This window comes from Python bivittatus, unplaced genomic scaffold, assembly GCF_059951505.1.
Source record: "Python bivittatus isolate LINGU-HERP-01145 unplaced genomic scaffold, Pbiv_v1 ctg000850_np1212, whole genome shotgun sequence".
NCBI classification, from domain to species: Eukaryota; Metazoa; Chordata; class Lepidosauria; order Squamata; family Pythonidae; genus Python; species Python bivittatus.
In genome coordinates this window covers 38,524,769-38,551,117 of record NW_028277112.1, presented here as the reverse complement: position 1 = coordinate 38,551,117, position 26,349 = coordinate 38,524,769, and the positions used below count along the sequence as shown (strand labels likewise).

Here is a 26,349-nt window from a genome sequence, read left to right as displayed (position 1 = left end):
TTGAACCTTATGGGGAAATTTGCTTCGGGTTGCGACCAATTCAGGTCACGACCAGAGTCACGGAACGAATTAAGTTCGTAAACCGAGGTTCCACTGTAATATCTTCCTCCATGTGCATCATTTTAAATTTTATTTTTCCACTGAGTTGCATTTACCACTTTACTGCCTATTCCTCAGCTTAAAATGATGTTTTGGACCTGTTCACTGTATTTTTAAATTTTAATGAACGTAAATTATCTCTACCACCTCTCTGCTCACTTCTAATTCTAGATCTGTTATGAACAAGCTGAAAAACATTAGTCTTGATACAGATACTAAGTGACCACAGCGGTTACAGTACATCCCTTCATGATGCTGCCCATTTATTTCTAGTTTGGGTCCTGTGCTTCAATATGCTACAGACTGATAAGAAAGCATCTCTTATCTCATGACAGATAGTCATGTTTGCTCAAAAGTAATTGATGAGAGTGTCAACAGCTATTAAAATTCCCCAGTCTATCAGATCACCCTTCTTGCATGGTTTTTGACATTCAACAAACTCTAAAAGCAATCATGAAAAATTTCCAAACCTATCTTTCTCAGCCATGCTTAGTACTGGACAAATATTTCAAAATGAAAGATGAACGTTTTATTAAAAGAATTTTATGATAGCTCTCCAAATGTTGCAGATATGCAACTTTGCCATGAGTATTCCCAGCCAACTAAGTATTTCATACAAAAATAGGAAATGATCCAAGGAAACCATTGTTTAATTATGTTCTGTACTTCAAATGTAGAAGCAGCAAGTGTGAGAATATACTTTCTGAGTGCGTAATTTGAGAACTACAATGCTATAATTTTATTTTATAATTTGTTTAGAAAAGTGGCCACTGCCTATTAAATGTAATGAACCTAACAAAAAACAACAGAAAGCTTACACATATATTACACATCATAAAGAAAGCTTTGCTAGTGGATAAAATATGATTTAATATGAAGCCACAATTCTATGGACAGATTCTATAGCCAGGGGAATCATTAGAGTCAAGTCCAAAAGAACACCCAAAGAAACTTTCAGTGAAAAATTATTTTGCATTACATTGCTGTCAACTTTTATTGCTCTGTGAAATTCTTGTGCAATGTACTGTTGGCATAATTATATGCCAACATAATTATGGCATAATTATACTCTTACAGCACCCTATAGTGTACTAGGATCAGTGTAGTAAAGTAACATAGTAGTACAGTATACTAAAATATTTTCTGTACATCAGAATTACACAGACCCAGTTCATGCCAGGGATAAATAGGTTCTTTCAACATATGGAATTTATATTGGAAAAGATAACTGTTTATATTTCATATCAATATGAAATCATTGAAGACTGAGATCATTGTACTGCTTCAGTTTGCGTCTTAATATACATTACTGATATTAAGCTATATTTGGGACAGATACTGCTTAAGGCAGGCTGAGTGAGCAGCTAACTCAAAGAGCAGGTGGCAGTCGTGGCTAGGAGGGCCTTCACACAACTCCATGTTGTGCGCCAATTGTGCCTCTTCCTGGATCGGGAGGCTCTGCTCACAGTCACTCATGCCCTAGTCACCTCCAGATTGGACTACTATAATATGCTCTACATGGGGCTGCTCTTGAAGAGTATCCGCAAACTTCAACTGGTGCAGAATATGGTGGCACAGGCAGTTATGTGTGCTCCTAGAAGAGCACATATTACACCTCTGCTTCGTGAGCTGCACCGGCTGCCAATTTGCCTCCAGGACCAATTCAAAGTGCTGGCTTTGACTTTAAAGCCCTTCATGGCACAGAACCAGGTTATCTGAGTGACCGCCTCTCCCTGATCACTTCAGCCCATCCCATTAGATCCGGCAGGGAAGGTATGCTACACATTCCAACAGCCAGGGACTTGCATTTGGTGGGTCCCAGGAGGCGGGCCTTCTCTGCCGTGGCTCCCTCCTTGTGGAACATTCTCCCCCCTGAAGTGAGGCTCGCCCCTTCCCTGCTGCTGTTTAGGAAGTCCCTCAAGACCTGGTTGTGTCATCAGGCCTGGAGGTCTCTGGGAACCGGAGACATTCTTAGATGGCTCCGCTGTACTCAATATTTTGCTCTCTCCGTGGGGTTTGTATATTTTAAAACTTAAATTATTAACATTTGTGATAATGTTTTTATTTTAGTAATAACTTTTTTATCTTTTTATATGCTTGTTTTTATTCACTTGTTATTTTATTAATTGTTGTATGCCACCCAGGGTCACTTTGGGTGAGATGGGTGGCTATATAAATGTGATAAATAAACTAACTAACAAACAAAAAACAGAAAATCAGGGATTTTTTTTTGCTCTGTGCTTCGTAATAGCTTTTGCAGCAGTATTATTAAAGTTAGGATGCACGTTACTTTGTGGCAAAGCATTGTTCCCATTCCTCTTGTTAAAAAGACATTTGCCCTTGGTATTATTTTTAACTATTTTGTCAACTTTAGCTGTTACAAAGCTCCCTACCATGCTCTGGTTTTGTATGCTGACACTATGCAGACAGGCAGAGAATAGATGAAGTGCTGATGATGGAGAAGACAGGCAATTACAAGAGAAGCGATGGGGTTTAAGTGCAGTTATGCCTTAAGTCTATGGATTGGTGTGATATTAGTGTGAGACACTTCAAGTCCCACAAATTCATTCTATTACTTGGCAAGCAAGCTGCTTATTGAAGAAAGAAATAGTATACCCTTCATGGGTATCATGTAGAAGTATTTTTCACTCTGTTATGTATCCTGCACTGTATTCTTTCTTTTGAGAAACCTTCATTAAGTACAAGGGTCAGGGGCAATGTAAAACAAAATCAGCTGCTGAAGGCCACATGGTGTAAGCAGTAAGGGGTGGTGTTTATAGTGAAAGTGCTCATCTAGGACTGGGAGGCCCAAGTTCAAATCCAACCTCTGCCATAGAAACATAGAATTGGGGTCAGTCATTCTCTATCAGCATAACATACCTCTCGTGATTGCTGCTGTGGAGATCACAAGAAGGGCGATTCCCACATAAGGTGCTTTGAGGATCTGAGGAAATGTGAGAAATAAACATAAACACAAAGAACTAAAAAATGGAACATGAAGGGAGAATTTTTTTCAGCTTGTTTTTCTAGATTGGGGAACAGGCTTTAGTGAGGTTAAGTTTTGCAATCATACTAAGATTTTTGAAAACGTAACACACTCTTTCCTTCATTTTTCATCAAAAATTGGAAAGAAAATGTACTGCTGCCATTACAGGGTAGGATCCTAAATTTCTGCATCATGCATTGGAGAGGTGAAGGGGGCAAAAAAAGAAGCTGCAGAAGGATAGATACCTTCCAGGGAAACAGACTGCCCACACCTGTTCAGGGCATGAATAGTTACCTCCTGAGCCTTTTTATGCTGATAAACTTGCAAAACGATTCACAGAATTCTGCTTCTTTCCAAAGGCAATACTTCCCTCTAGCCTTCCCATATATTAACATTTATTTTTGTTTATTTCAGGTATTGAACTGAAATATATCTACCTAGAATTTTTGCTCCATTGGTTTCTCAGTCTGGTTAGCTTCTGCAAATGTAACGATAGTGCCAGATGCTGGTGGATCACCACTGTTCTTGATAAGCCTTTCACAATGCTATTCAATGGGAAGCAGGCATGTTCTTCTAGTCAAGCTAAAAGGGCAGGGAAGCTGGGAATGTCAGCAACAGCCAGCAGAGGGATGTTTGTATATCATTGGCCTAAGGGATGGCATGACCAGATACTGATCAAGCCATCAAGCCCATCATGTTTTGCTCTGGCTTCTGGCAGAGCAACAAACAGAGATATAGACAATCCAGTGGTCACAGATACCACATCGGTACAAAGAATATGTCCAATGTTTTGGGGAGCAGTTGCCCCAAAGAGGCTGCACTCAAAAATCCGATTGAAGTATTGTGCTGGAGAAATCTGGATTTCAAAGTAAAGACAAAATGAAAAACTAAAGAAAGATTCAAGGATAACAAGTGGCAGCAGTGAAAACTGATCCTTCAGTGGTTTTCAGGGGTGGAGGGGCCAAGGAACAGAAGGCTGACTTTTAGGAATACTAGCAACTCCCCAAACTAAGCAATGAGGCAATTGCAATAAGGTTGGTAGGTGGGCATGCAAGCATCTCTTGGACAAATGTAATCAAGTTCTGCCACCCCAAATATGGACTGCCAGGTATTCAGAGAAGTAGTATAGGTAGTACTGTGCTGAGTCTGCCAGAAAATCACACCATTGAAAGGGAGCTATTCTTTTCTAAGATACATCCAAGTTTGGAACAAATAAAAACCTGCTTGCTCTGCCATAGGGTAGAAATGAATAAATATCTTCATTTCTTCATGAATGTTTTTCTTAGTCATTATGTGTACAGTACAAAGGAAGAAAATAAAATAAAAATATTGTGTGCCAAAAAAATAAACAAGGTGGAAAGTTATTTTCTTTCCCTGCCAGACACAAATGTGCTAATGGTTTCTGGAATTCAGTGAATATTTGCAAATCCCCAATGCAGAACAGTTCATTTGTTACAGAGAATTCCAACTGTGTCTGAAGCCAACTTTGTGCACCAAATTCCTCCAGAGATGTGTCATCTATCTCCAATAGGTTTGTTTATCTATACTTTTATTTATGCTGAATCGGACAATTTATGTCCAAAATATATTTTGGTTTTTCTTATATAGTCAGAACTACATTCATCTAAATCTCCATTTCCAGAATACTTTATTTCCCCATTGGCTATTGTACATGTATGCTTCATATTTTTCTAGATAGTAAATGCTATTATTTTATCAACATAAACAATATATTCCATTTTCCTCACCTTTAGGTTCTTTGATCTCTGATATCTCACTTTCTATACAAACTGCCTTATAAATTAACATAGTATATGCACTTCTTTACCCTCCTCTGTCACTTTATTAGCTATTTCATGCCTCCCCCATCAGATAGTCATCACTGACCGATATTTTGTTTTCTTTTTCAGCTCATGTGAATGGCTTCCTGCATAGGCAGTTGTAATGAAGTGTTCCAAACTATATGCCAACTCATTTAAATTCTTCTTCATGCTTCTCAAAACTTTTCATACTAACTTGTACAAAACCTGTATGCACATGTACTTAAAAAAAAAAAAAATTAAAGTTACATGTACTTAAAGAAATTCTGTCACTGTTTTTTATAAAAGCAGACACTCACCATTCCAATATTCTTACAAGCGTTTTAAAATTTTACCAAAAGTTTAACAGAAGATATTAAAAAAAAAAAAAACCTTCCCCTTTTTACATTACAAGGTTATATATGAATGAAAGAATAATCTTTCCCTGTAGGAAAACACATCAGTTGTTCCTTCATCAGGAAAACTGACCTATGTCCAAACCTCATTATTTACCCTTTTAAAGAATGCTTTTGATTGTCCCTCTGATGCCCAAGTGTTGGAGAGCTATTTCTGAAGCATAATCCAAATTTGTGAGCTGCGCTCCATGTATGGCATTTCTGAGCTGGTCTGTATATGCACCTGTATAATCAACATCTCCCCACCCCAAGAAACAATCAGTAGAATTTCTATCCATATGATTATTCCTGCTATTATGTTAATATTATTCCAGTGATTTCTATTGCTGTTAATACAGATAACACAGTAAGTTTTTGCTTGAGACATATTCTATACTAGTTCTGAATTAAGCTAACTTCTTCTGAAAGCAGCTTCTTCAGGAAATATTTGTAATACCACACTGAATCTGCCATTTTCAGCAATTGACTGCATTTTTTTTTCCCACTCGTTGATAGCATGTGGCCTTAATTTAATCAGGAATTTAGTAATAAATACACTCTTTTTTTTATAGGAGAATATATTGATCTTCTCGGCCACTGCCAATTCTGTGATGTTTCCTGTTCTAAATGCACAGGACCAACTTCAAAGGACTGCATTGGTTGTGCATATACAAAGTAAGCCATTCTTTATTACTTTGCATTTAAATCATCTCTATCCTTCTAGCAGTTACAATATCATCCAAGTTTACTGCATTCAGTTCAAGTTATTTTGTGAATTGACATGAAAGCAATCATAATCTGGGTTTATTATCCATCACTGACTGGAATGAACCATTTTATGTTGCCCCTACTACATACATTCTGTAGCTTGAAAGGAGAAAAATATCTTGTTCTTTAGTATATTTATATAAGAAAAAAAATTGAAACACCTGAGGAAATTCAGAATATAAATCTGCACTGATGCAGGTCTGTGTGCGTTGATAAAAAGAGTTTATGAATAGACAATAATAAATAATTCCATCACTTGCATACCAAGTCTTTCCTACGCATCCCTTTTATTTTTAATGGAAATTTGGAAGAACCCTAGATTGCTTATATATTTATTCATAGGTAACCCAGGGGACATCACACATTAACCATTAATGTAACAGCACCATCTCCTGCAGAAAAATCTGTTTCAAAATTTGGATTCAATTATCAGATACCTAAGTCCAAGTTCAGCATCAGAACTGAGTTTCAATAAGGATCTAAGTAAAACAATAATAAGTAGTATATCTCCAATAAAACATACAATCAGGTTTGGGGGGTTTTTTGTTTTGTAAAAAGATTGATTGTATCTTGCTGATTTGTAGATAGTGAAAGGTCTTGAATTAGTTTCACATGAACGTGGAGTTGAATAGTGGTTGCTGAATGAGATAAGAACAATATATAACGGAAGTAAAGTATGCATGAGAATAAATAAATGTTTAGTGAATGGCTCATCATTGACCAGGGAGTAAGACAAGGATGTGTGATGTCCCCTGGGTTACCTATGAATAAATATATAAGCAGTATCGGGTGATATTAGAGAATGTTGTAAATCTGTGCTTTTTTGAATGCAGATTGGCTGAGAACTGAAAACTTCTGTGCCTCCCCAGCTCACAACCATATGAAAAAATGCATAAAATCATAAGAACCATAGAATCAACATAAAAACAAAAAAATAAATTCAACCGTAGCTAACATAAAGTAAAACAATGACTTGACCCACTATGTTGCAACATCCTATCTAACTCTACGTCGGGAAAGAGATGATAATCCTCACTTCTTTAGAAACAATATCAGGGAGCTTTATAAAAGGCTTGAGAAGTTGGCCAGATCAATCTGAAGTTCAAAGTTTAGCTTACCAAGTGTCATAAATAGTTTTCACATTGAAAATAGAGCAAAGTACAAAGAATATGTGGAATATAACTGAATATGGAAGCGGATCTCCAGATTTGTTTAAGCTCATTCTTAAAAAGTAAGTTATTCTTCAGTTACTTAATTCTAATGTTATGTTCCCCACTTTTCTTTTGCAGTAGAGTTTTGGATGACGGGCGCTGTGTTGTTCAGTGCCCTAGAGGGAAATTTGAATTTAAAAAGCAGTGTCACTCATGCCATGAGTCCTGTATGGAATGCAATGGAAGTGAACCTAATGAATGCACTACCTGTGCTAAAGGTAAGGCATTCTCTTTTTTCCTCCCATTAATTTTCTGTTAATTGTATTGCAACATTTAGAGAATAAAATAACTAAATGATTTTCCTACAACAGTGGGAATTCAGTTTTATACTGTATGGTTGGAATCTAATGTTCTTCTACTGATTAACATGAGACAGAGAGAATTCCTTCTCCCACACAATCTGAACACCCGAATAATCCTCCAGAGTATATTGGGAGGGGGAAAGGGTATGCAAAAGATTTCAGGGACAGAGAAAATCCCAATATGAGAGTAGGCTCATGTAATATTGGCTTCCAGGTTGTCTGGATGATATTTATTTGGTTCCGTTCTTTCCTAACACTAGAAGGCCCAATATAGTACTAAATCTGAGGTATTCAATGATGGCTATCAACAGAATGTCCATTAATTAGCCACTGGTTCAGAAGATAATAAATAACCCCACCTTTCTAAAGACCTACCCAATCTCAGGAACAAGCCATCTTGGCCATCAGGGGCTTAGAAAAAGCTGTGAGGAAGGGGAATGAAGCCCAAGGTAGCCATATAATTGCACTTTTCAGTGTTAACAGCTGCTATAGCTTTGTTCTCAGCTAAGAAAAGAACAAAATGCTTGACTTTCATTGCCTTTTGATTGACATAGAAAGTTCTAAATCAAATTACATAAACTGTGATTTTATGTTCAAGGATTAGCAGTGAAAGTAGAAAAAAAATTGCATGCCATTTCCTCAATCACCATCCCCTTGACACTATATTATGCATGTAATAATGTTACCTTATTTAAATGGTGTCTGCCAGAAACCATGCATGCAGAAGTAAATGTAATTCTGCTATTTCTTGTTGTCTATCATTTCTAACCAAATGAACAGGCCAGTTCCAACTCTAATAAATTCAGTTTCCTGTATACAAGTTGTTGATCCAGCTAGACCAGTGTTTCTCAACCTTAGCAACTTTAAGATGAGTGGATTTCAACCCTTAGAATTTCCCAGCACGGCTAGGGAATTCTAAGAGTTGAAATCCACTCACCTTAAAGTTGCCAAGGTTGAGTAACACTGAGCTAGACAATGCATGGAAAATATACAGTAGTTCTGCACTGAATGTAACGTATGACTCTAAAATCAGCATGAATTAAAAAAATGAAAGTTACATTCAGGCTCTCAGGATAAAAGAAATCTTTCTTTCTTTGTTAATGTTTTCCTTAAGACTTTTCTCCATTAATTTAATTAAGCACATATGTTTTTTTAAAGAAAATAAAATTAGTGAGAGAAACTAAAATATTTTAAGAATAGAAGTTGGCTTAGCAATTCTGTTTCTGGGTGGCTTCGTTTTACTAGATTTCCCAGGTCTCCAAGAAGCCAAACTCCTTCTGAAATGATATACCTCTTGGGGCTAAAGAGAACCCATGGGCCCTGTGTCGGTCCCAATATCTCATGCTGGAGCCTATTATAATCTTGTTTGCCAAAACACTCTTTTGAAGCAGGAAGCTCACAGAAAGTGTAGTATGCAACTACAGAACCTTATCCCATACCAAGGATTTTTTTTAAAAATCAGTCTTGCCCAGCTATGTGACACAGAGACACTCCATTTGTATAATTACCCTACCTGATATAGTCCATGCCCTCCCCAAATATTAAGAATGAGCACCCCAGCCCTAAAAGGTTTGCCCACTTGTATTATAGGATTGTCATCTTGATTAATATTATTGAAAAAAACATAGCAGGCAGGAGTTATCTGAGTATTGGGCAACTATGCCCTAAAAGTACTGTGTAATAGATCAAAACAAGTACCAGTGATTTCCAGTGAACCCCCAAATGGGAATGTTAATGTCCACAACCTGATAAACCAACCCCACTAGCAAACCATGAGAGAGTAATTGATGTGGTCCATGGAGAACTTCCTTTCAATCAATATGTGCAGAGATGGCCTATACTTACAGTTGTAAGAGAAATGTATTCAATCACACAACCAAAAACTGCCTTTCTGAGAATTTATCATGCAGTCCACAACTCTCCAAACAGTAGGGTAAAATGTGCAAATATAATAGCATTGTGGGAAGTGGGGAGCTGTTGGTCAACCAGCAGGCAGTCACCCCATTTATGTTAGGTCTGCTTTGTTTATTTAACTCATCGTACAAATCTGGTGGTGTCACCAAAATTAAAATGTTCACAGGAACTCATGAAGCAAGAATAAACACATTTAGGTTCTGAATAGGATAGGGATCCAGGAATCATTTAAGAAGGAAGGAAGGAAGTTGTTCCAGGCTGATTGTTACTGCTTGCTGAGAGCTGTCCTCAAGGTGGCAGTACAGCTTACTGAGTTTCATCGCTCCTGATAGCAAGTATCTGAAATGTGAGCAAAATAAAGAAACGGTGAATGACTGGGCTGAGTTCCCACACATCTGAATGTGACAGGTGACAAGGAGGAAATTCCCACTAAGTGCTTACTCCATAGCCTTTAGGATTGCAGTCTTTGGAACTGTTCTCTCACTATGTCACCATGCAGTGTTTCAGATTCCTTCTAGGACAATCCTGGGTCTTCAAACAATGCTTCCAGTTTTTTTGTTCTGCTTAATCTCCCTTTCCCTCCTACAGATAAGAAAGACAACATGCGTTTCCTGTACTTGGGAGAATGCAGGAAGAGCTGTCCCTTGGGTTTCTATCCTTCTGAGGAGGACAATACTTGCACACCCTGCTTTGAGCACTGTCAAGAGTGCCTGAATCAAACCAGCTGTGAGAGATGCTTAGATGGGTACTATCCCATTAATCACAGCTGCCAAGAGCACAAATGCAAAAAAGGTACAGCTTCTTAAAATGTAGCTCCCCCCCCCCCCCGCCCGTTCACAGCAATGAACTTGGAATACTTCAGGGCATCAGAGCATACTTGTGCCAACAGGGAGTAGAATGTTGCTTTACAATATAGCTTTGAGGCAAAAAGGTGCTTCAGAGCCTGCAGGAGGCCCGTACATAGCACCAGCATTTCAGAAATCGGTCTTTTCTTTGGATCAGACTGTAATCCCAGGAAAAGATGCAGCTCCACGAAGGAGTTGTTGCCATGTGCTCTGAAGCACTTTTTTTGCCTTGGAATCCAAAGTATTGCACTTCCTTTATGCATGTTTGTGTGCGTGCGTACATTTTCTGAGGAAAATTAAACTCCAGTTTAATTGTCCAATGTCCAGGTGAAGTCAAAGGCCTTGACTCAGAAGATTGCATTCCTTGCCCTGAAGGATGCCTGACCTGCAACTCAGGTATGCTGTATTTTAAAATTTCATTGACTTCTTTATTTCATTTAGGGTGGCATTATCTCAGAAACTTTTGGAAATGTTTTGAGGGATTGCTTTAGAAAGAGAGACCAGCTTTGGCCACTGAAATATTGCAATTAGTTGGCCAACCATAAAACCTGGCATTGCAGGAACCAAAGGTATCCTATCCATGTCACAAAGCCAGGTTTTGCCAAAGAACATATTTGCTGCTGGGCTATCTTGTTCCTTGTTTGTTCATTTCTTTGCTTATTCTGCTTCTAATTTGCCCAATGTTACACAATTACTAGAGCATTACTCTGGGGATTCTCATGCTAAACATTACAGAAAGAAAAGTATTATTATTAAATCCATACAGAACGATTCTATTTTGTCCCTGATACTTTTTAAATCCTGGCTCTGCCTACTTTCTGAATGAGATGGCAACATTGCTGTGAACACCAATGGAGCCCTTTCAGGGAACAATCTCTAACTAAATGCTGTGAGTCTGTTCCACTTTAGCCTTCCAAAGCAGCTGTTTTAAATCAATCAAAGGCCTTCAAAATATTTGATTGCAGATAATTTACATCATGCCTTTTGTCTTCCTTAGTTGTGTTTGCATGTTCTTCTGTATTTGAAAACTTTAAAGATGTATTACATTGTTTTGAAAAATTTTAAATTCCACTGCAGGACAATCTAAATGTTTGAAGTTTCACTATCTTAAAAATATATTAATGGCATATTTGTTTTCATAACAACAACAAAAAATACCTCCCGTGCTTCATATGTTTTGTGTTAATTTTAATTGTTGTCAACTAAATAATGCTCAAAGGGAAGAAGAGACTAAATGTTTAAACTCAGATGGTTGGCAACTACAGCCTTTAGTGCCTTAGTCTAATTGCAATATGATTATTGCAGATCCCCATTGAATGTCCTTCTGAATTACATCTAAGTTGATCTGTATACACTTGCCCTTTAAAAGACAGGCTGAAATTTAATTAATTCTTTAGTTTTATTACTTTTGTGCTCAGAAATCCTGGCAAAAATACATTGGCGGGAGCTGTGACCTTAGGATTAAATCAGATCAAGTTGACCCAGAAAAATCTTGATTTTTAATGGTCAGATATACTGTCAGTTTATTAAATAGTGATACTACACAGAAAAAAATTCCAGCTGGGAGATTCATGAAAATATCTCCCAAGTACAATTGCCAGGTCCTGAAAGATAAAATGTTGGTGCCAGGGAAGAGGATCCAGGATCAAGTTTAGCTAGCTCAAAGGAGAGGTTCTCAGGCTGAGCCAGGGCTAAAAGCTGGTTTACATAAAGGCAAACACCATATGGTATATTTATTGGCCTGTTGCTAATAATATTAGAATGTTGAAATGTTAGAATATGAGAATATGAGAATATTAGAATGTTTCTAATAATAGAATGTTGAAAGCTGTACTTGGAGGCATAAAAAGGAACTGAAGGCGCATCAGTAACATTGTTCTTTTCTTTGGCCAAATAAGAAAGAGTTTTGTTATTATGCGATTCAGAGTTGTCTGCAGGGTGTGGTGAAAAAAAGTCAAGCTGGTGGCCGTGACAGTGCAATCAAAACTTTGCCTAGTTTTTTATGTGATTGGAATCCAATTATAGTAGAGCCATCCGGGTCCCAAAGATGGCACAGTGATGCCCACACCCACAGTAGAACAGTAAACCAATACTGTAGAGGCCGTGCTTAAAAGTTGTGCTTAACTATTTTTAACGTACCCCACACCAGTTTTTAAAGACAATTTTAGGCTCATTGTGTCACTTAATCCTAAACAGGCAACACTTTAGATCTGTTTAAACCCAAACCTGAGCATTTTTAGGGTATCCATGTTAAAGGGACTGTTAGGGCTTATAGCCAAGTGTGCCAGGCAGTCATGGACACTGAGTCAAATCCTTGGTGATCTCACCAGGATGGTTCAATGCTGGCTGGGGAATTCTGGGAATTGAAGTCCATATATTCTTAAAGTTGCTGAGGATGAGAAATACTTCTTTTGTGCTTTTACTCTCCGGAAAACTAGGAAGGGTCCCTTTTGAAATGCTTCCCACACCCCCTCTGCTCCTGTGGACTGAGATACCTTTTGCATGACGGTTGTCTAGTCTGCAGCTCTTCCTCCTGTCTCCCAAAGCCATTCCCATTATATCAGTGAATAGGATTAGTCATCAAAGCACCAACCAAAAGGTATTCCATGCTTGTTATGCATTCCTCTCATTTTCCTTTTAGTGGTATTTTATCCAATGTATTGGCAAAATTGAGGTTTTATGCATTAATTTATGCGCTTACTTTGTATTTATTTACTTTTATACCACCTAAATCTGAAAGGATTCCTGGTGGCAATACAAAGTTTTGTTTGTTTGAGAAATTAGCTTTGTAGGATTATTTAAAAAACAATCTGGATGAATAACTTATTAGAGAACTCAGGACAGACAAATGATAGATTTTGAAATACTGTATTAAGCAAATTATCCCTGGCATTTTAATATTAGAGCCACTAAAAAAAAATCACAGGAAGGTGAATGTGGAAAAAACAACCACAGAGAATGGTCACTTTCAAAAGGGTGGCTAAGAACTCCCTTGACCTTTGTCCATTCAGCCATAGAGATGGAGGAACAGAAATCATTTCAAGATTGCAGAAGATACCATTCTGGAGTAGTTTTATCCTTCATCCATCTTGATTGTATTGGTGACACTGGCAAAACTGTACTGTACATCTTTTCTATCTTGGCAAAGAAATGCAGTGCTCAAGCTGGTTTTTTTGTTTTTTGTTTTTCTGGCAATCATTCAGAATATACTTTTTCCAAATGATCTCAGAAGCACTGGAGCCCGAATATTGTGCCTCAGAATACGGATGGTCATTGTTACAGAGAACAAGAGGGGGGAAATCTTTATTTGTACCAGAAGTTCATTCTCATTAGGAAAGAACAAATTCAGGTATAGCAGCTGGAAATATTTTTCTAGTTGATTTATCTAAGCATTGCTTAGCTAGATCTAGTGCCAGATGCTTTGGACCCTTACTCAAGTACAGGAACATAATACATGTGCAAGTGCTTACACATGTATGCACACCCAATCACACTCACAAAATGACTCCATATTTGATTGTGCCAGAATTATTTTCTCTATGACATCAAATTTGTTACATTTTAAATTGTAACTTATTTACTCTATTTTTATTCACGTTTTATTTAATCTGTTTGTTATATTAATTTTGTAAAGAGTTTTATTAACATTTAGTGTTTAACTTTTATTTTGATAAGGCCTTAGGGCTTATCAATAAACTTTGAATTAATTAATTAAATTGATAGTGAATTAAATTCACAGTATGTAGACTATGAGCAGACAATGTTGCATGACAGATGTATTTAAAAGCAGTCATGGGGATATATGTAAACTAAAGGAATGCCCAAATGTCAGCTTCTTGTATTCTTACAGTAGTAGCATTTTATTGCTAAAATGTAGACTTGTAGATTCCTGCATAGTACAGAGTTTCTGCATTACTAGAGGTCCCTGATGCAGAATACATCTGAAGATACCCAGAAGTGTTTATGAATTACATTTCCATAGTCAATGAGCATAAGTCTGATGCAGTTGGTTTCCAACTATCTCACTCCTTCTAAAATATTTATTCAATCTACAGGTATTTTTTCAGTGTGACTATATTGCTGAAAATACTGTATTTTTATATAAAATCATTCATCATATGAATTCAAAGACTTTGAAATTATCTGATTCTCCAAATTATCATTGTTTTTGAACAACACACTGAACTTTCAGTTGCTAAATCCCTTAATAATTCCATTTCTATCTTCCAGTGAAAATCATAGTTTAAGTTGGAACTATATTTCATGTGGGAATATTTGCAAATGACTAGTATCATGGGAAAGGTTTCTCAAATTAAGGATCTGGAAATGCAGAAAGCACACCTATTGAAGCCATTTTGGAAGATGTTTCTAAAGGAGACTAAACACATTTATAACTGATTACTGGAGCTATGAAGTTCAATTTTGATTAAAAGAAAATATGTTAATTCCTGTTTTTTAAAACAGGTAACATCTACAAAAAGAAATTCAATTTCTCACAGTCATATCTGAAATTAAAATAAAGAGCTATAATACTTAGCAAGTCAACTTTCATGAGTTCTAACTGTCAAAGGCAATCATGGGAAATGCTGGAAATTGTAGGACCAAATCTTTGGAGGATCAGGCATTGCTATGAGAGGCTTATAACATAGATTAAATTTTTATCTGAATTCTATCCTATATGAGTACTCATGACTCTCAATCACAGGGTACCTTGAGCATAATCAAAAAGATGTAGCTGATAAAGAGGATGACAAGTGATCAGAAAGACGGGGCCTGTGCTACTGTAGAAACTGAAGACTGAATGCATGCATGGATGGACAGACAGGCAACAAACTAGATCATATATACATATAATTCTGTTATACCAACCTCTGTGTGTGTGTATACACACATACACATATGTTGCACTTACCTCATAGTTGACATGATACAGGCAACAGTATATTGGTTTGCAAAGTAGTCTCTAGATTAGAGATCTTAATTTATATAGAACAGCATAAGTATGCTCAAAGTAAAACTGAGTTTTGCTGGGTTTGTGGTATGCTAGCCAAACTGACCAGAAATGTGTACTTAGAGTTAGCACGGAATGTTGCATGTAAAAAGTGTTGGTGAGCTAGTCCACTCCCTGTATTACTAATATATTATATTATATTATATTATATTATATTATATTATATTATATTATATTATATTATATTATATTATATTATATTATATTATATTATATTATATTATATTATATTGCTAAATATAAGGAGGTTCATGAATTCCAAAGCCACAAACACACAATGAGGTAAAAACTAAAAGGGTTTATGAAGCAAAACTTAACAAAAGAATAATTTTTCCTTCAAAGCATAAAATAGGCAGGAAATATCCAGAGACAAGGCAATTAGACAAGAACATGGCAGCATTCAACAGAGGAGTGTCAATACAGGACAGAATTTCACGTCCCTTCAGGTGGTGGGGGCTCCTCCTCTTACTAAACAATAATAATATGAAAGCTGCAATGAACCAGAGCCATGATGGATAGCAGTCGTCACCATTTACAGCATATGGGAGATTGCAGCTTAGAATGGAAGAGGAATAAATGGTAAAGACACAATTAAGGAAAGAAATTAAGAAAGAAAAACAGGTACTGTATGTTGTGAGTTTGTGAAAATAAGAGAAAGGGAAGGATGTAAAGATCTAAATGTGGTGGCCTAATTAAGAGTGGAGTTAAAGAATGCATGCAGGGAATTTAAAGTAATAATGAAAGGGCTAAAATGTATGACTGAAAATATGAATTGGTGTCATTTAGATTATTATGGATGTGTATGAAAATAGAAATTCACATATTGGTGATAGCTGCATGTTACAATGAATAGTGTTAATGGAGCAACAAGTGATGAGTTTGGGGGGAAATTATGCAATATTCTGAAAGCATATGGCCTCCAGGAAAAGGTTATTCTGTTAGGTGATAAGAATGGGTGGGTGGGAGCAAGATTGCAAAGTATAGAAAAAGTAGATGAGTCATTCAAAGTCCCAAGAATAAATTAGAATGGTGATTGTCTAATATCTGATTTTTTCAAATATGTAATCTAAGCATAAATCTATTCATGTGTATAAATGGCAAAAGAATGAATCTAAAAGGATGACTGATTTGATGGTTTATGATTAGACTGAGAGAATTAGTGAAGGATACAAGGGCAATGAGAAGTTCTCAGTGTGAGACAAACCAATTTTTCATAGTATCAAGAATGGGGTGGAGGGAGAGAGGACATGGAAGAAAAGGAAAGAAGTTAAAGAAAAGAATGAAAATAGAATGACTGCAGGAAGAGAAGTATGACTCCTGTATTTAAAAGTATTAAAAATATATTAATTTATATTAATATAATATAATATAATATAAATATATTATATTATATTATATTATATTATATTATATTATATTATATTATATTATATTTATTATATTATATTACTAAATATAAGGAGGTTCATGAATTCCAAAGCCACAAACACACAATGAGGTAAAAACTAAAAGGGTTTATGAAGCAAAACTTAACAAAAGAATAATTTTACCTCCAAAGCATAAAATAGGCAGGAAATATCCAGAGACAAGGCAATTAGACAAGAACATGGCAGCATTCAACAGAGGAGTGTCAATACAGGACAGAATTTCATGTCCCTTCAGTTGGTGGGGGCTCCTCATCTTGATCAGAGGCAACTACAGATGTGCCCCAGATTATTCTGGCTAGTGTATAGCATCTTTCGTGGGTGGCTGTATACAGAGATTCATCTCTTAGCAATGATTTAAAGAATATATATCTTTCCCTCTTAAATAATCACTGCTGGGGTTCTGAGAAAACATCTTCCCCAGCACTGGTATACATGCCCCAAACATTCCATATACATGGACAGATAAAGAAAACATGCCTGACCAAGCCGGTCTAATTCCCTACATCATGGCTTTGACATTGTGATCAAGAATCTGGGATCATGCTATGCTAGCATCATTGATTAAGGGTCTGAAATAAACATTTAACAAAGGCAAAGGCATAAGAAATAACTCATCCACCAGTAGTTTACAGACTATATGCTTTTATTACCTAAAAAAGGAAAACCATGAACATAAGAAAAAGGGTGCACCCCTTGCTTTTCTTCCATAATTCCACTGGAATTTCCGATCACACAATGAGAAAATAAAAGGAAATATGGAAGTTGCTTAGTTGAAAAGTTCTTTCTTCATTCATTTGTCTAATATAGACAAGAGTTTCAATTCAACTTTCCTTGCAAATCAAAACTGGTTCCAGTGCAGCTGAATGAACAGATGCGAGTATATGGTACAATGTCTCATCAGGAAACAGCACCTATCATTTAAGTGCGTGATAAAAATTTGTCTGTCACAGCAAGTGGCTGCAGCTGGATCAGGCCTGCACAACTCATCATGGGGAAAGGGTCACATGAATAAATTAAAAATCATCATGGACCACCAGAAATACCTGAAGTGATGATCAATTGTTCCACAAAGCACTGGAGCTGATGGGCAGTGGTGAGGTTTGGAGGTGCTCAGAAGGGTGTCTTCTGGGGCAGCAGCAGCCGTAAATTTACTACTTTTTTAAAAAAGCAATTGTGGGCCATACGAGGGTGCTTGGTGGGCTGCATGTGTAACTTTCTTGGCATCCACAACAAAAATTACAGTGAAAAATTGCAAAAAAAAGAATGCACTTAGGCCTACATGTACATGAAATTACTTTTTGCAGCATCAGAAAGACTGGTTTTTCAAATGCAGGAATCTGCTAGAGCCGGTCCAACATGTAATTGATTAAGGTCTTGTCAATTTTAGCCTACAGGTTCTCATCAACTAATTAAGGTCACAAAGAGGAGTTTGTTAACTGGTGATTAGTCTTTAGTAGGGAAGTGCTGGACCTGGGAGAAAAGCTGCTCAGGAAGAGAGAGCTTGTTAGATACGCAAAAAGCCAGACAATATTTGATTTTAAGGCTATGCCTGCTGGATGGAGGACATGAGGTCAAAAAGGAGGGCATGTCCTCCTTTTGCCAGACATCTGGTAACCCTAATCTTGGCTGACATTGAAAATGCTAAGGAAGCTCAGGCTTAGTTAGTATTTGGATGTGAAACAACCAGAGAATCCCAAAGCTATTCGCTAGACTGAGTAGTTTAAAAAGAAATCCTTTTATCCTTTTTATGCACCTTGGTTTGTGGATTATTGGTTGATGATTTTATTATTTGGTTTAACTTTTTCTGTACTCCCTAGAGTCAACCCTATGAGATGGGCAGCTATATAAATTGTTTAAATCAATCAATCATCAGTAGTAGAGTCTGATTTGAGGACAACTTTATATATTTTTATGATACGTTATATCTTCCAGTGCTTTTTAGCTTTTTAAAAATGTTACTGTTCACGGAATCTAGCAATAACTTTTCAGCGCAATAAGTCTAGCAGTAATTTTTGAAAGCAATGATAAATCTTGCTCCTTAAAAGAAATGACACAGTAATACAAATGTAATTCTTATTATGCATCATCATTTTCCTTAATTAACTATGAAAAGGGAAACATCTGATATTTTAGAAGTAGTCTTACACTAATTTTGGTAGAACCTTAAACCATGACCATCACTGTCTGTATAGATTCATTTGTTTTGCAAGACTTCATCTTTTGGTTCAAGAAGTTCAGGTATTTTTAATATGCCCCTTGTGTCCTATAGTTCTTATGGGGTCTCACACAAATCTTGCAAAATGTGACAACCGCATTATATTTTTATTTTAAACATCCATAATGATGATGGCACAAGTAGAAGTGCTAGGTACCCTGGCACCCACAGCTGTTATATTGTTGATCTGTATACACATACACAAACACATACAGAAAGACCTGTTCTCTTTCCCTTCTTTATGAAAAAGTAAGATTAATATTTGGATAGGATGAAATGGAGTCAGACTACAATTATGTGCACATATGATGAGGTATAAGCCTTATGAAAACCAGCACGATTGGTTTAAAATTAAGCATCAGAACCATCATCAGAAAGGGGTATCCTAGTTTATTTGGGAAAATATCATGAGAAAGAGAGATTGATTGATCGATTGATGGATTGATTTCCTGAGCAGGAATGTGTGGAGCTGATTTTCTCTGATGACAGCACTTCCTGCAGTCTTTGGAACTGATTGTTTTCATGTACAAACTTTAAAACGGTCACAGTACTAAATAATGTTTTCAGTAAGGTAGCTAGGTTCATCTAGGTGCATCCGTTAATGCATTTGGGAAGGTGATACAATAAATTGATTGTATAAGGAACATGGTATATTAGAATTATAGGTAATCTATGGCAAACAAATGAGCTGCAATTTCATCTTAGAAAGGGTGATCTTTCAGAGTTAGTTCTTGCCAAGCATTCATAGGTCATTAAATCATTTTAATTTAAAATCTCCAGCTGCCTGACCTTAAGTCAGAGAAATGTCAGATGCCTTTAGCATAATGTTTAGGGAGTAAAAAATGTTCTGTCACACCACAAATTCTCACAAAATAGGATGTACTGAACTCAATATGGTTCCAAATTGCTAGATAGCTAGATTTACGGTGGAACCCTATATTTCCTATGCAAGAATAAGACCTACTAAGTTCACTGGAGAGAGCCAGTTTGGTGTAGTGGTTAAGCATCAGGCTAGAAACTGGGAGACCCTGAGTTCTAGTCCCATCCTAGGCAGAAAGCCTTCTGGGTGACCTTGGGCTTTCTCTCAGCCCTAGGAAGGAGGCCATGGCAAACTACTTCTGAAAAACCTTGCCAAGAAAACTGCAGGGACTTGTCCAGGCAGTCTCTGAGAATCGAATAGGATTGAACAGATTAAAAAAAAAAAAATTCACTGGGGCTTTCTAAGTGCATGCCTGCTGTAAGTGCCCACAGAGCTCCATAAGGCTTATTTCTGAATAAACAGTTTAGAGTTTCTCTGTTACATAAAAGTTCCAAAGGCTTCTTTCATCATCATCACTGTAGGGGAGTCATTTTTTTTTTTTTTAGAACAATCAGACATAGGGTGAGTGACAAAATATTCCCTTTTTTTAACTAGACACAGAGAAGAAGAAAGAGTTCAAAACTGCTCCCAATGCAAAGTCAGTTTACTGCTAGGAAGAGTGCAACAATAGAAGAGGAAGGCTTCCCCATTGCTACTTTGGAAAGAGTTGTGGATGCCTAATGCACATCCGTGAACTCCATGCATGTCCACGGTAACTGACTGAATGGTTGTCTGTCTGACATCAGCAGCCAGATTTGCACCTGAAGGACTCTACTCAGCAGCTGTATGCTTGCATGCTTCCAGCTGCAACATCCAGTACTTCAAGTGCTGTTTCCAAACACCTAAAAGTAATAGCAGAAGGTGTCCCTTGTGTCTTTTGCCCCTTTTTGTGTGTGTCTTGGTGTCTGTCTGCATGTGTGCATCTGTATGTGTGCCTTTGAATCAGTTTTTGACTCCTGGCAACTGCCTGGACAAGTCCCTGCAGTTTTCTTGGCAGGTTTTTCAGAAGTGGTTTGCCATTGCCTCCTTCCTAGGGCTGACAGAGAGTGACTGGCCCAAGGTCACCCAGCTGGCTTCGTGCCTAAGGTGGGACTAGAACTCATGGTCTCCTGGTTTCTAGCCTTGTGCCTTAATCACTACACCAACCTGGCTCTCATCTTTTGCCCCAATATAGTAATTGCAATTATTGCAATCACTGGCTGCCATCGGTTAAAGCTTTCTGTCTCCCCCCCCTCCAAAAAAGATAAATGGTACTACTTTACATACACATCTTCATCTGCACTGTAAAATAAAGAACTGAAGGTTTTTTTAAAAGCAAGAAACAGAAACTCCTTAATCACGTTCTCTGCAAAAGATAAGGTAATGCCTCTTACCCATCATGTTTTAAATAATTATTTTACTTCTTTCCAAACAGATAAAAAAGAGAAATCTTTTGCAGGAGAATTCCCCAGATATAGATGGCAGGATCTGACTTAGCATTACTTTAAATGAGATCAAATATTTTTTCATTTGTCATGTAGCAGTGATAAGAGTTACTCTGAGGGTGATTCATATCTAAATTGGAACAATCTCCTTAATATCTTGGGCATGGATACATTTGTATATAAGGATCAGAGAGAAGTCAAAATGGAAGAATCAAAACAAAGTTATTACTTTATAAGAGTAAGTGTACAGCTGTTTCTGTCAAGTGGAAAAGCTTTTATTGCCCACTGCCCAGTTTGATTTATATATTAAAGGCACTTTCTCACAGTTGCATTAATGTGCATTGCTCTTTGAGCTGTCCTTTAGTTGGCAGAAAAGGATGTCATTATCATTTGTCCTGCCAGCATGGAGGGGCTGAATTGTGCCTTCGAACTGAGCCTGGGGAGTGGAGCTGTCCTTACAGATGTAATGTAGGACAATTTCAGGGCAGTGATTGGTGCATCCCTTGGCTTTCTTTCCCCACTCCCACCCCCACCCCCAGGCAAAAACAACCATGAATTGCTGCCTATAATGTGTGGGACTGGGGGGACTCTGGATGCTCCCTCCAGCTACATCCCACTCCCTTCCAATGCTCCATCAGCAAGTCACCCAATCCAAAGATTGATACTCCATCAAATCTGTCCTGTCAATCAGTATGGAGCTGTTATGCAGACTGACAGTGACCTCCTGTTTCATAATATTCCCCTTATATGCCTTACTGAATGATCAGCCAGAGAGAGAGAGAGAGAGAGAAATAGTAATAGGACTACTAGTACTGCAGGACTATCATTCATTCTACCCAAAGGTAGATATGGAGGGAGAGAGAGAGAGAGAGACAGAAAGATCTTGCATTCCAAGCCAAAAGGGATGTAGAGGCAGTGCCCAGCAAGAGGACAGGAAATCAATATTCATTTGTAAAATAAAACAATAAAATAAAATAATCTTTCAAGAGATTAAACAAAACACAATCTCAAATTGTCCATCAGGATGGAGCTTGCAGGCAGTTCAGTAGATCTCCTTCCCATTTCCTGCATTTGCACACTTTTTGTGTGTTTGAATCCACAGCCCTGCACAGTCCTAATCTTTGAAAATATTTGGATTGACAAAGTACTTTGTCCTCAATGTGTTATTTGTATTTATTTCAGATGACCCAGAAACCTGTACATCATGCATCCATAATTATTATATGTAAGTTTATCACTCTTCCTCTGTCTGTCTGTCTCATTTTCTTTTCTAAATGAAAGCAGTGTTTCCATTACAAGGTTCCAGAACAGCTTTCCCCAATCCAGACACATTAACAAATTTTGGAGATTGTCAAGGCTGAACTCTAGCACGTCTGGGAGGCACCACTTGGGGAAGGCTATTCAAGTGTCTGTGTTTCTGAATATTTAAACACAGAAAAGAGATTCCATTGTAACTTATAAGGAAATATGTCTCTGTTACATGTATATTTATTCATTCATTCAATTTATATAGCTGCCCATCTTGTGTGTGTGACTTCGGGTGGCTTACAACTCCCAAGGGTAGTTTAAGGGTAACTCCCAGGTAAATGGGAGTCACCCTCTGGGGGAGATGGGTGGCATATAAATTAAATAAATAATTAAATAAATAAATAAATAAATAAATAAATAAATAAATAAGGTTAAAAATAGTACAGAACATGTTATGAATAAGGCTTGTCTTGAGTACAGGTGGTCCTCACTTAGTGATCAGCCATTCAGCATCTGTTCAGTTACAACAGCGCTGAAAAACAGGATTTACGACCAGTCCTCAAAGTTGTGGGCATCACAGCATCCCCATGATCATGTGATTGTGATTCGGTATTTGACAACTGGCACACATTTATGATGGTTGCAGTGTTCCCTAGTCATGTGATCGCCATTTGCAACCTTCACAGTTGGTTTCTGACAAGCAAAGGGGAAGCCAGCAGGAAGTTGCAAGCTGTGTTACGTGACATTGTGCTTAACGACTGCGGGTGATTCACTTCATGACCACAGCCAGAACTGACATTGTAAGTTGGCATGGTCACATGATGTTGCACTTAATGACTGCACCACTTAGTGACATAGAGTTGCCAGTCCCTATTGCAATCAGTGAGGACTACCTGTATGCTTTATCATTTGTGTTTTGTGGACTGTCTTGCTGAAAGTAATAAAAGTTTCCTGATACGTTGTTGCCCTTCTGAAGGAAGGAGAATATTACATTTATGTGCTGCTTATTATTTATATTTATATGGGAAGATCATTTCTGTTTCTTTTGTTCAATGTTCTTTATATTCCTTTCTATTTACCATTATCAATTTTTGTCATGTTTCCCAATTTAAGAATGCCAGTAGCAAATGTCCATTTCCCTCCCTGCTCCCTTTTTTTGGATAGGTACAATCAGCAGTGTTACAGAACATGTCCTCAAAATACTGTCCCAGATGACAGTTCTCACCTATGCATTGAGTGTCAGCCCAATTGTAGAAGCTGTGACAGATATGAATGCTATTGGTGTGAAGAAGGTTTTTTCCTTCTAGGTAAGTGAAACAACCAGACCTGAATGCAAAAATGCCCAGGAATGCAAATGTCTTTCATTGAGAGCTACTGTCCATAATTTGACACTGATGACAGAATAGATTCCCATTATTTGAGGAGACAGCGGGTGACATAAAAAAGAGAGAGAGAGAGTAAAACAAGCATCCTGGTTCAAATTTGTTTATTGTTGTTTGCAGCCTGTGACCAGTCAGTGTAGCAAATAGAAAATCAAAGACATGAGACAGTGTTTGATTATTTCATTTGTTATTTATTTTCTTTATAATAAAATAATCAGACATAAGACATAATCAAATGATAAGGTGTGAGGACCATATATACTATCTAAAACATGTCAAAGTCTAAAATCAAATAAAACTGTTATTAGATATCTTAAAGCACAGTAAAATGAAATGTTGCTTACCATCAAGGGAATGCTTAGTGATGCTTATGTAATCAAGATGAGTACATTTATATCTGATTCTTATGAAGGGACCAAACCTGGATAATTAACAGTCTGAAAGATGTTATAGATTTGGTAAGTGCCCCAGAGGGCTGGATGTCAGGTGTGAAAAAATCTTCATAGCTGCAGCACAGAATTTGGCTATGGAATGGGTAACATGTCCAGAGGTGAAGTGAAATGTGTACCTCATTTTCTGTACCTGGTAGGTCCTTCAGGAGAGGGGAGGTTAAGGGTGGCATGTAGTTTTCTATAAAACTCACAGAGTAATAAAACATTATCCATGATCTCAATTGCCTCGGTTCAAGATTTCATTCCTTTGATTAAGTACTTGTACTAAAGTTCACAAATATTATAGTATGCTGCATAGAAAAACACAAGAATAATTGGAAAATAATTCTTCAAATTTGCATGGTGTCAGTTGGCTTTATTAAACTTGTGATTATATAGCTAAATAAAGTCAACTAATGCAAACACACCATCTCATTCAGGAAGTCAAAAATGAATGAAGAACTAGCTGTTTTCCCAATCATAAGGGCCAAGAGAGTAATCAAGCCCTTGCTATTTGTAAATGGTGTTTTCAGGAGCCACTTTATGTTAGTTGGTTGGGAACAGAATTTTAATTCCTGTTAGCTGCCCACAGTCACATCGTTGAGATGGGAGGCCATATAAATCAATATAAATCAATAAATAAGTATTCCTCCAAATGACTGATTTTATATTTAAATGAAAATAATTTGAATTCTATCACAAGGGAAGCAGGATGTTGTAGTCGTGAATGAACCTGGGTAACTGAAGTCAGAATGCCTGAGACTATCTTGGGAACTTATAGGGACATTTTAAAATAGTGTGCTCGCACGCACGCACGCACGCACAGGCCTCTGAGGAGATGGCTGAACTGCATGTTATTTTTAAAAGGCTGATGTGTAGTTAAGGTCAAGTCCACCTTCAACCATGGAAACTCTCTCAGCCCAGCCTACTTCACACGCAACTTAAGCTCTTGAATCAAAGGTGAGGTCTAAATCAAATCAAATCAAATCAATAAATAACCAGATCATAGGATTGGGTATAGGAACACCTGGATTCCAAATCAGGAATATGGAACTTGGCCAGCAAATATTTTGCACATCCAGAGTATTCCAATATTTCCAAGGCCAGCAGCCAGCAGCAGTGCAGGAAAAGGCAGAACTCCCTAGCCCATTACCCTTGTGATCCAATATAGTTCTTACATAAATTCTCTACGTAGAACGTTTCCAAAAATATTCATTCCTCTTTGGAATTAAGACAACATAGCCATTTGGATTCAAACAAACAATCCTGTTTGGGAATCTCCCTTTTATTCTTACATCAGGAATTGTGTGCCTCAATATCTGTTCATCTCTACTTTATTGTGAACTGTTTTTCTCATACTATATATTCTTACCTAAGAAATCAAATTTTGTACTGAGTGCTCAGATCAGTATATACTGAAATGTTATAAACCAACCTGTGCAGGGTTATTGATATTTTTAATTGCTTTCATATAAATCATATCTGAAAAATTATAGAGTTTAAAATGTATTTTCTAGTAATGGTATTTCACTAATGGCAGTAAAGTTTCAGATTATTTACAAGGGAAGAAGTCTGCACTTAGCCCCCAGCTGTTTTAGAAGAATCTTTTAGTATCCCAATTAGGACTTGGTCTCAGAAATGTCCATGAAGTATGTGGGGGCAGGTGTCAAAAAAGTCAAGATGGAAGCTGTGCTTGCATGACCAAGGCTCCATTCCTTTTTTTCACATGCATCACGTACACGCCACATGTAAACAAGGGGCAGGTCTTCAATCATGAACTTGTGGTTGTCATCTTGACTTTCTGGATCTCCTTCATGTGGATACCTCCCCTTAGTCCCATAGGAAGAGTATACTAATAGAATTGTACAAACAGTAGGATTCTACTATTATTCTGGGATGCTTCCATCTGTGTGGGATTCAGACGTGATGCTGTCCTGCAGTTTTCTGCAATATCGTCTCATCTCTGAGTGCTGCATGACTACATAGATCATTTAATGGTCAGTGGCCAATTCATTCAGAATTACCTGCATCTG

At 37.3% G+C, this 26,349-nt stretch overlaps 1 protein-coding gene across 2 annotated transcripts in view; it reads left to right on the top strand.

Annotated features, from left to right (window-relative positions):
* PCSK5 (proprotein convertase subtilisin/kexin type 5) overlaps positions 1 to 26,349 on the top strand; it is a 243,739-nt gene that overhangs the window by 190,117 nt on the left and 27,273 nt on the right. For both annotated transcript variants that reach the window (XM_088129839.1, XM_088129838.1), the window contains exons 21-26: positions 5,852 to 5,954; positions 7,337 to 7,476; positions 10,063 to 10,266; positions 10,647 to 10,715; positions 22,438 to 22,480; positions 23,668 to 23,810. In XM_088129839.1, the coding sequence (XP_087985965.1) occupies positions 5,852 to 5,954; positions 7,337 to 7,476; positions 10,063 to 10,266; positions 10,647 to 10,715; positions 22,438 to 22,480; positions 23,668 to 23,810 (702 nt within the window). The remainder of the gene's footprint in view (positions 1 to 5,851; positions 5,955 to 7,336; positions 7,477 to 10,062; positions 10,267 to 10,646; positions 10,716 to 22,437; positions 22,481 to 23,667; positions 23,811 to 26,349) is intronic.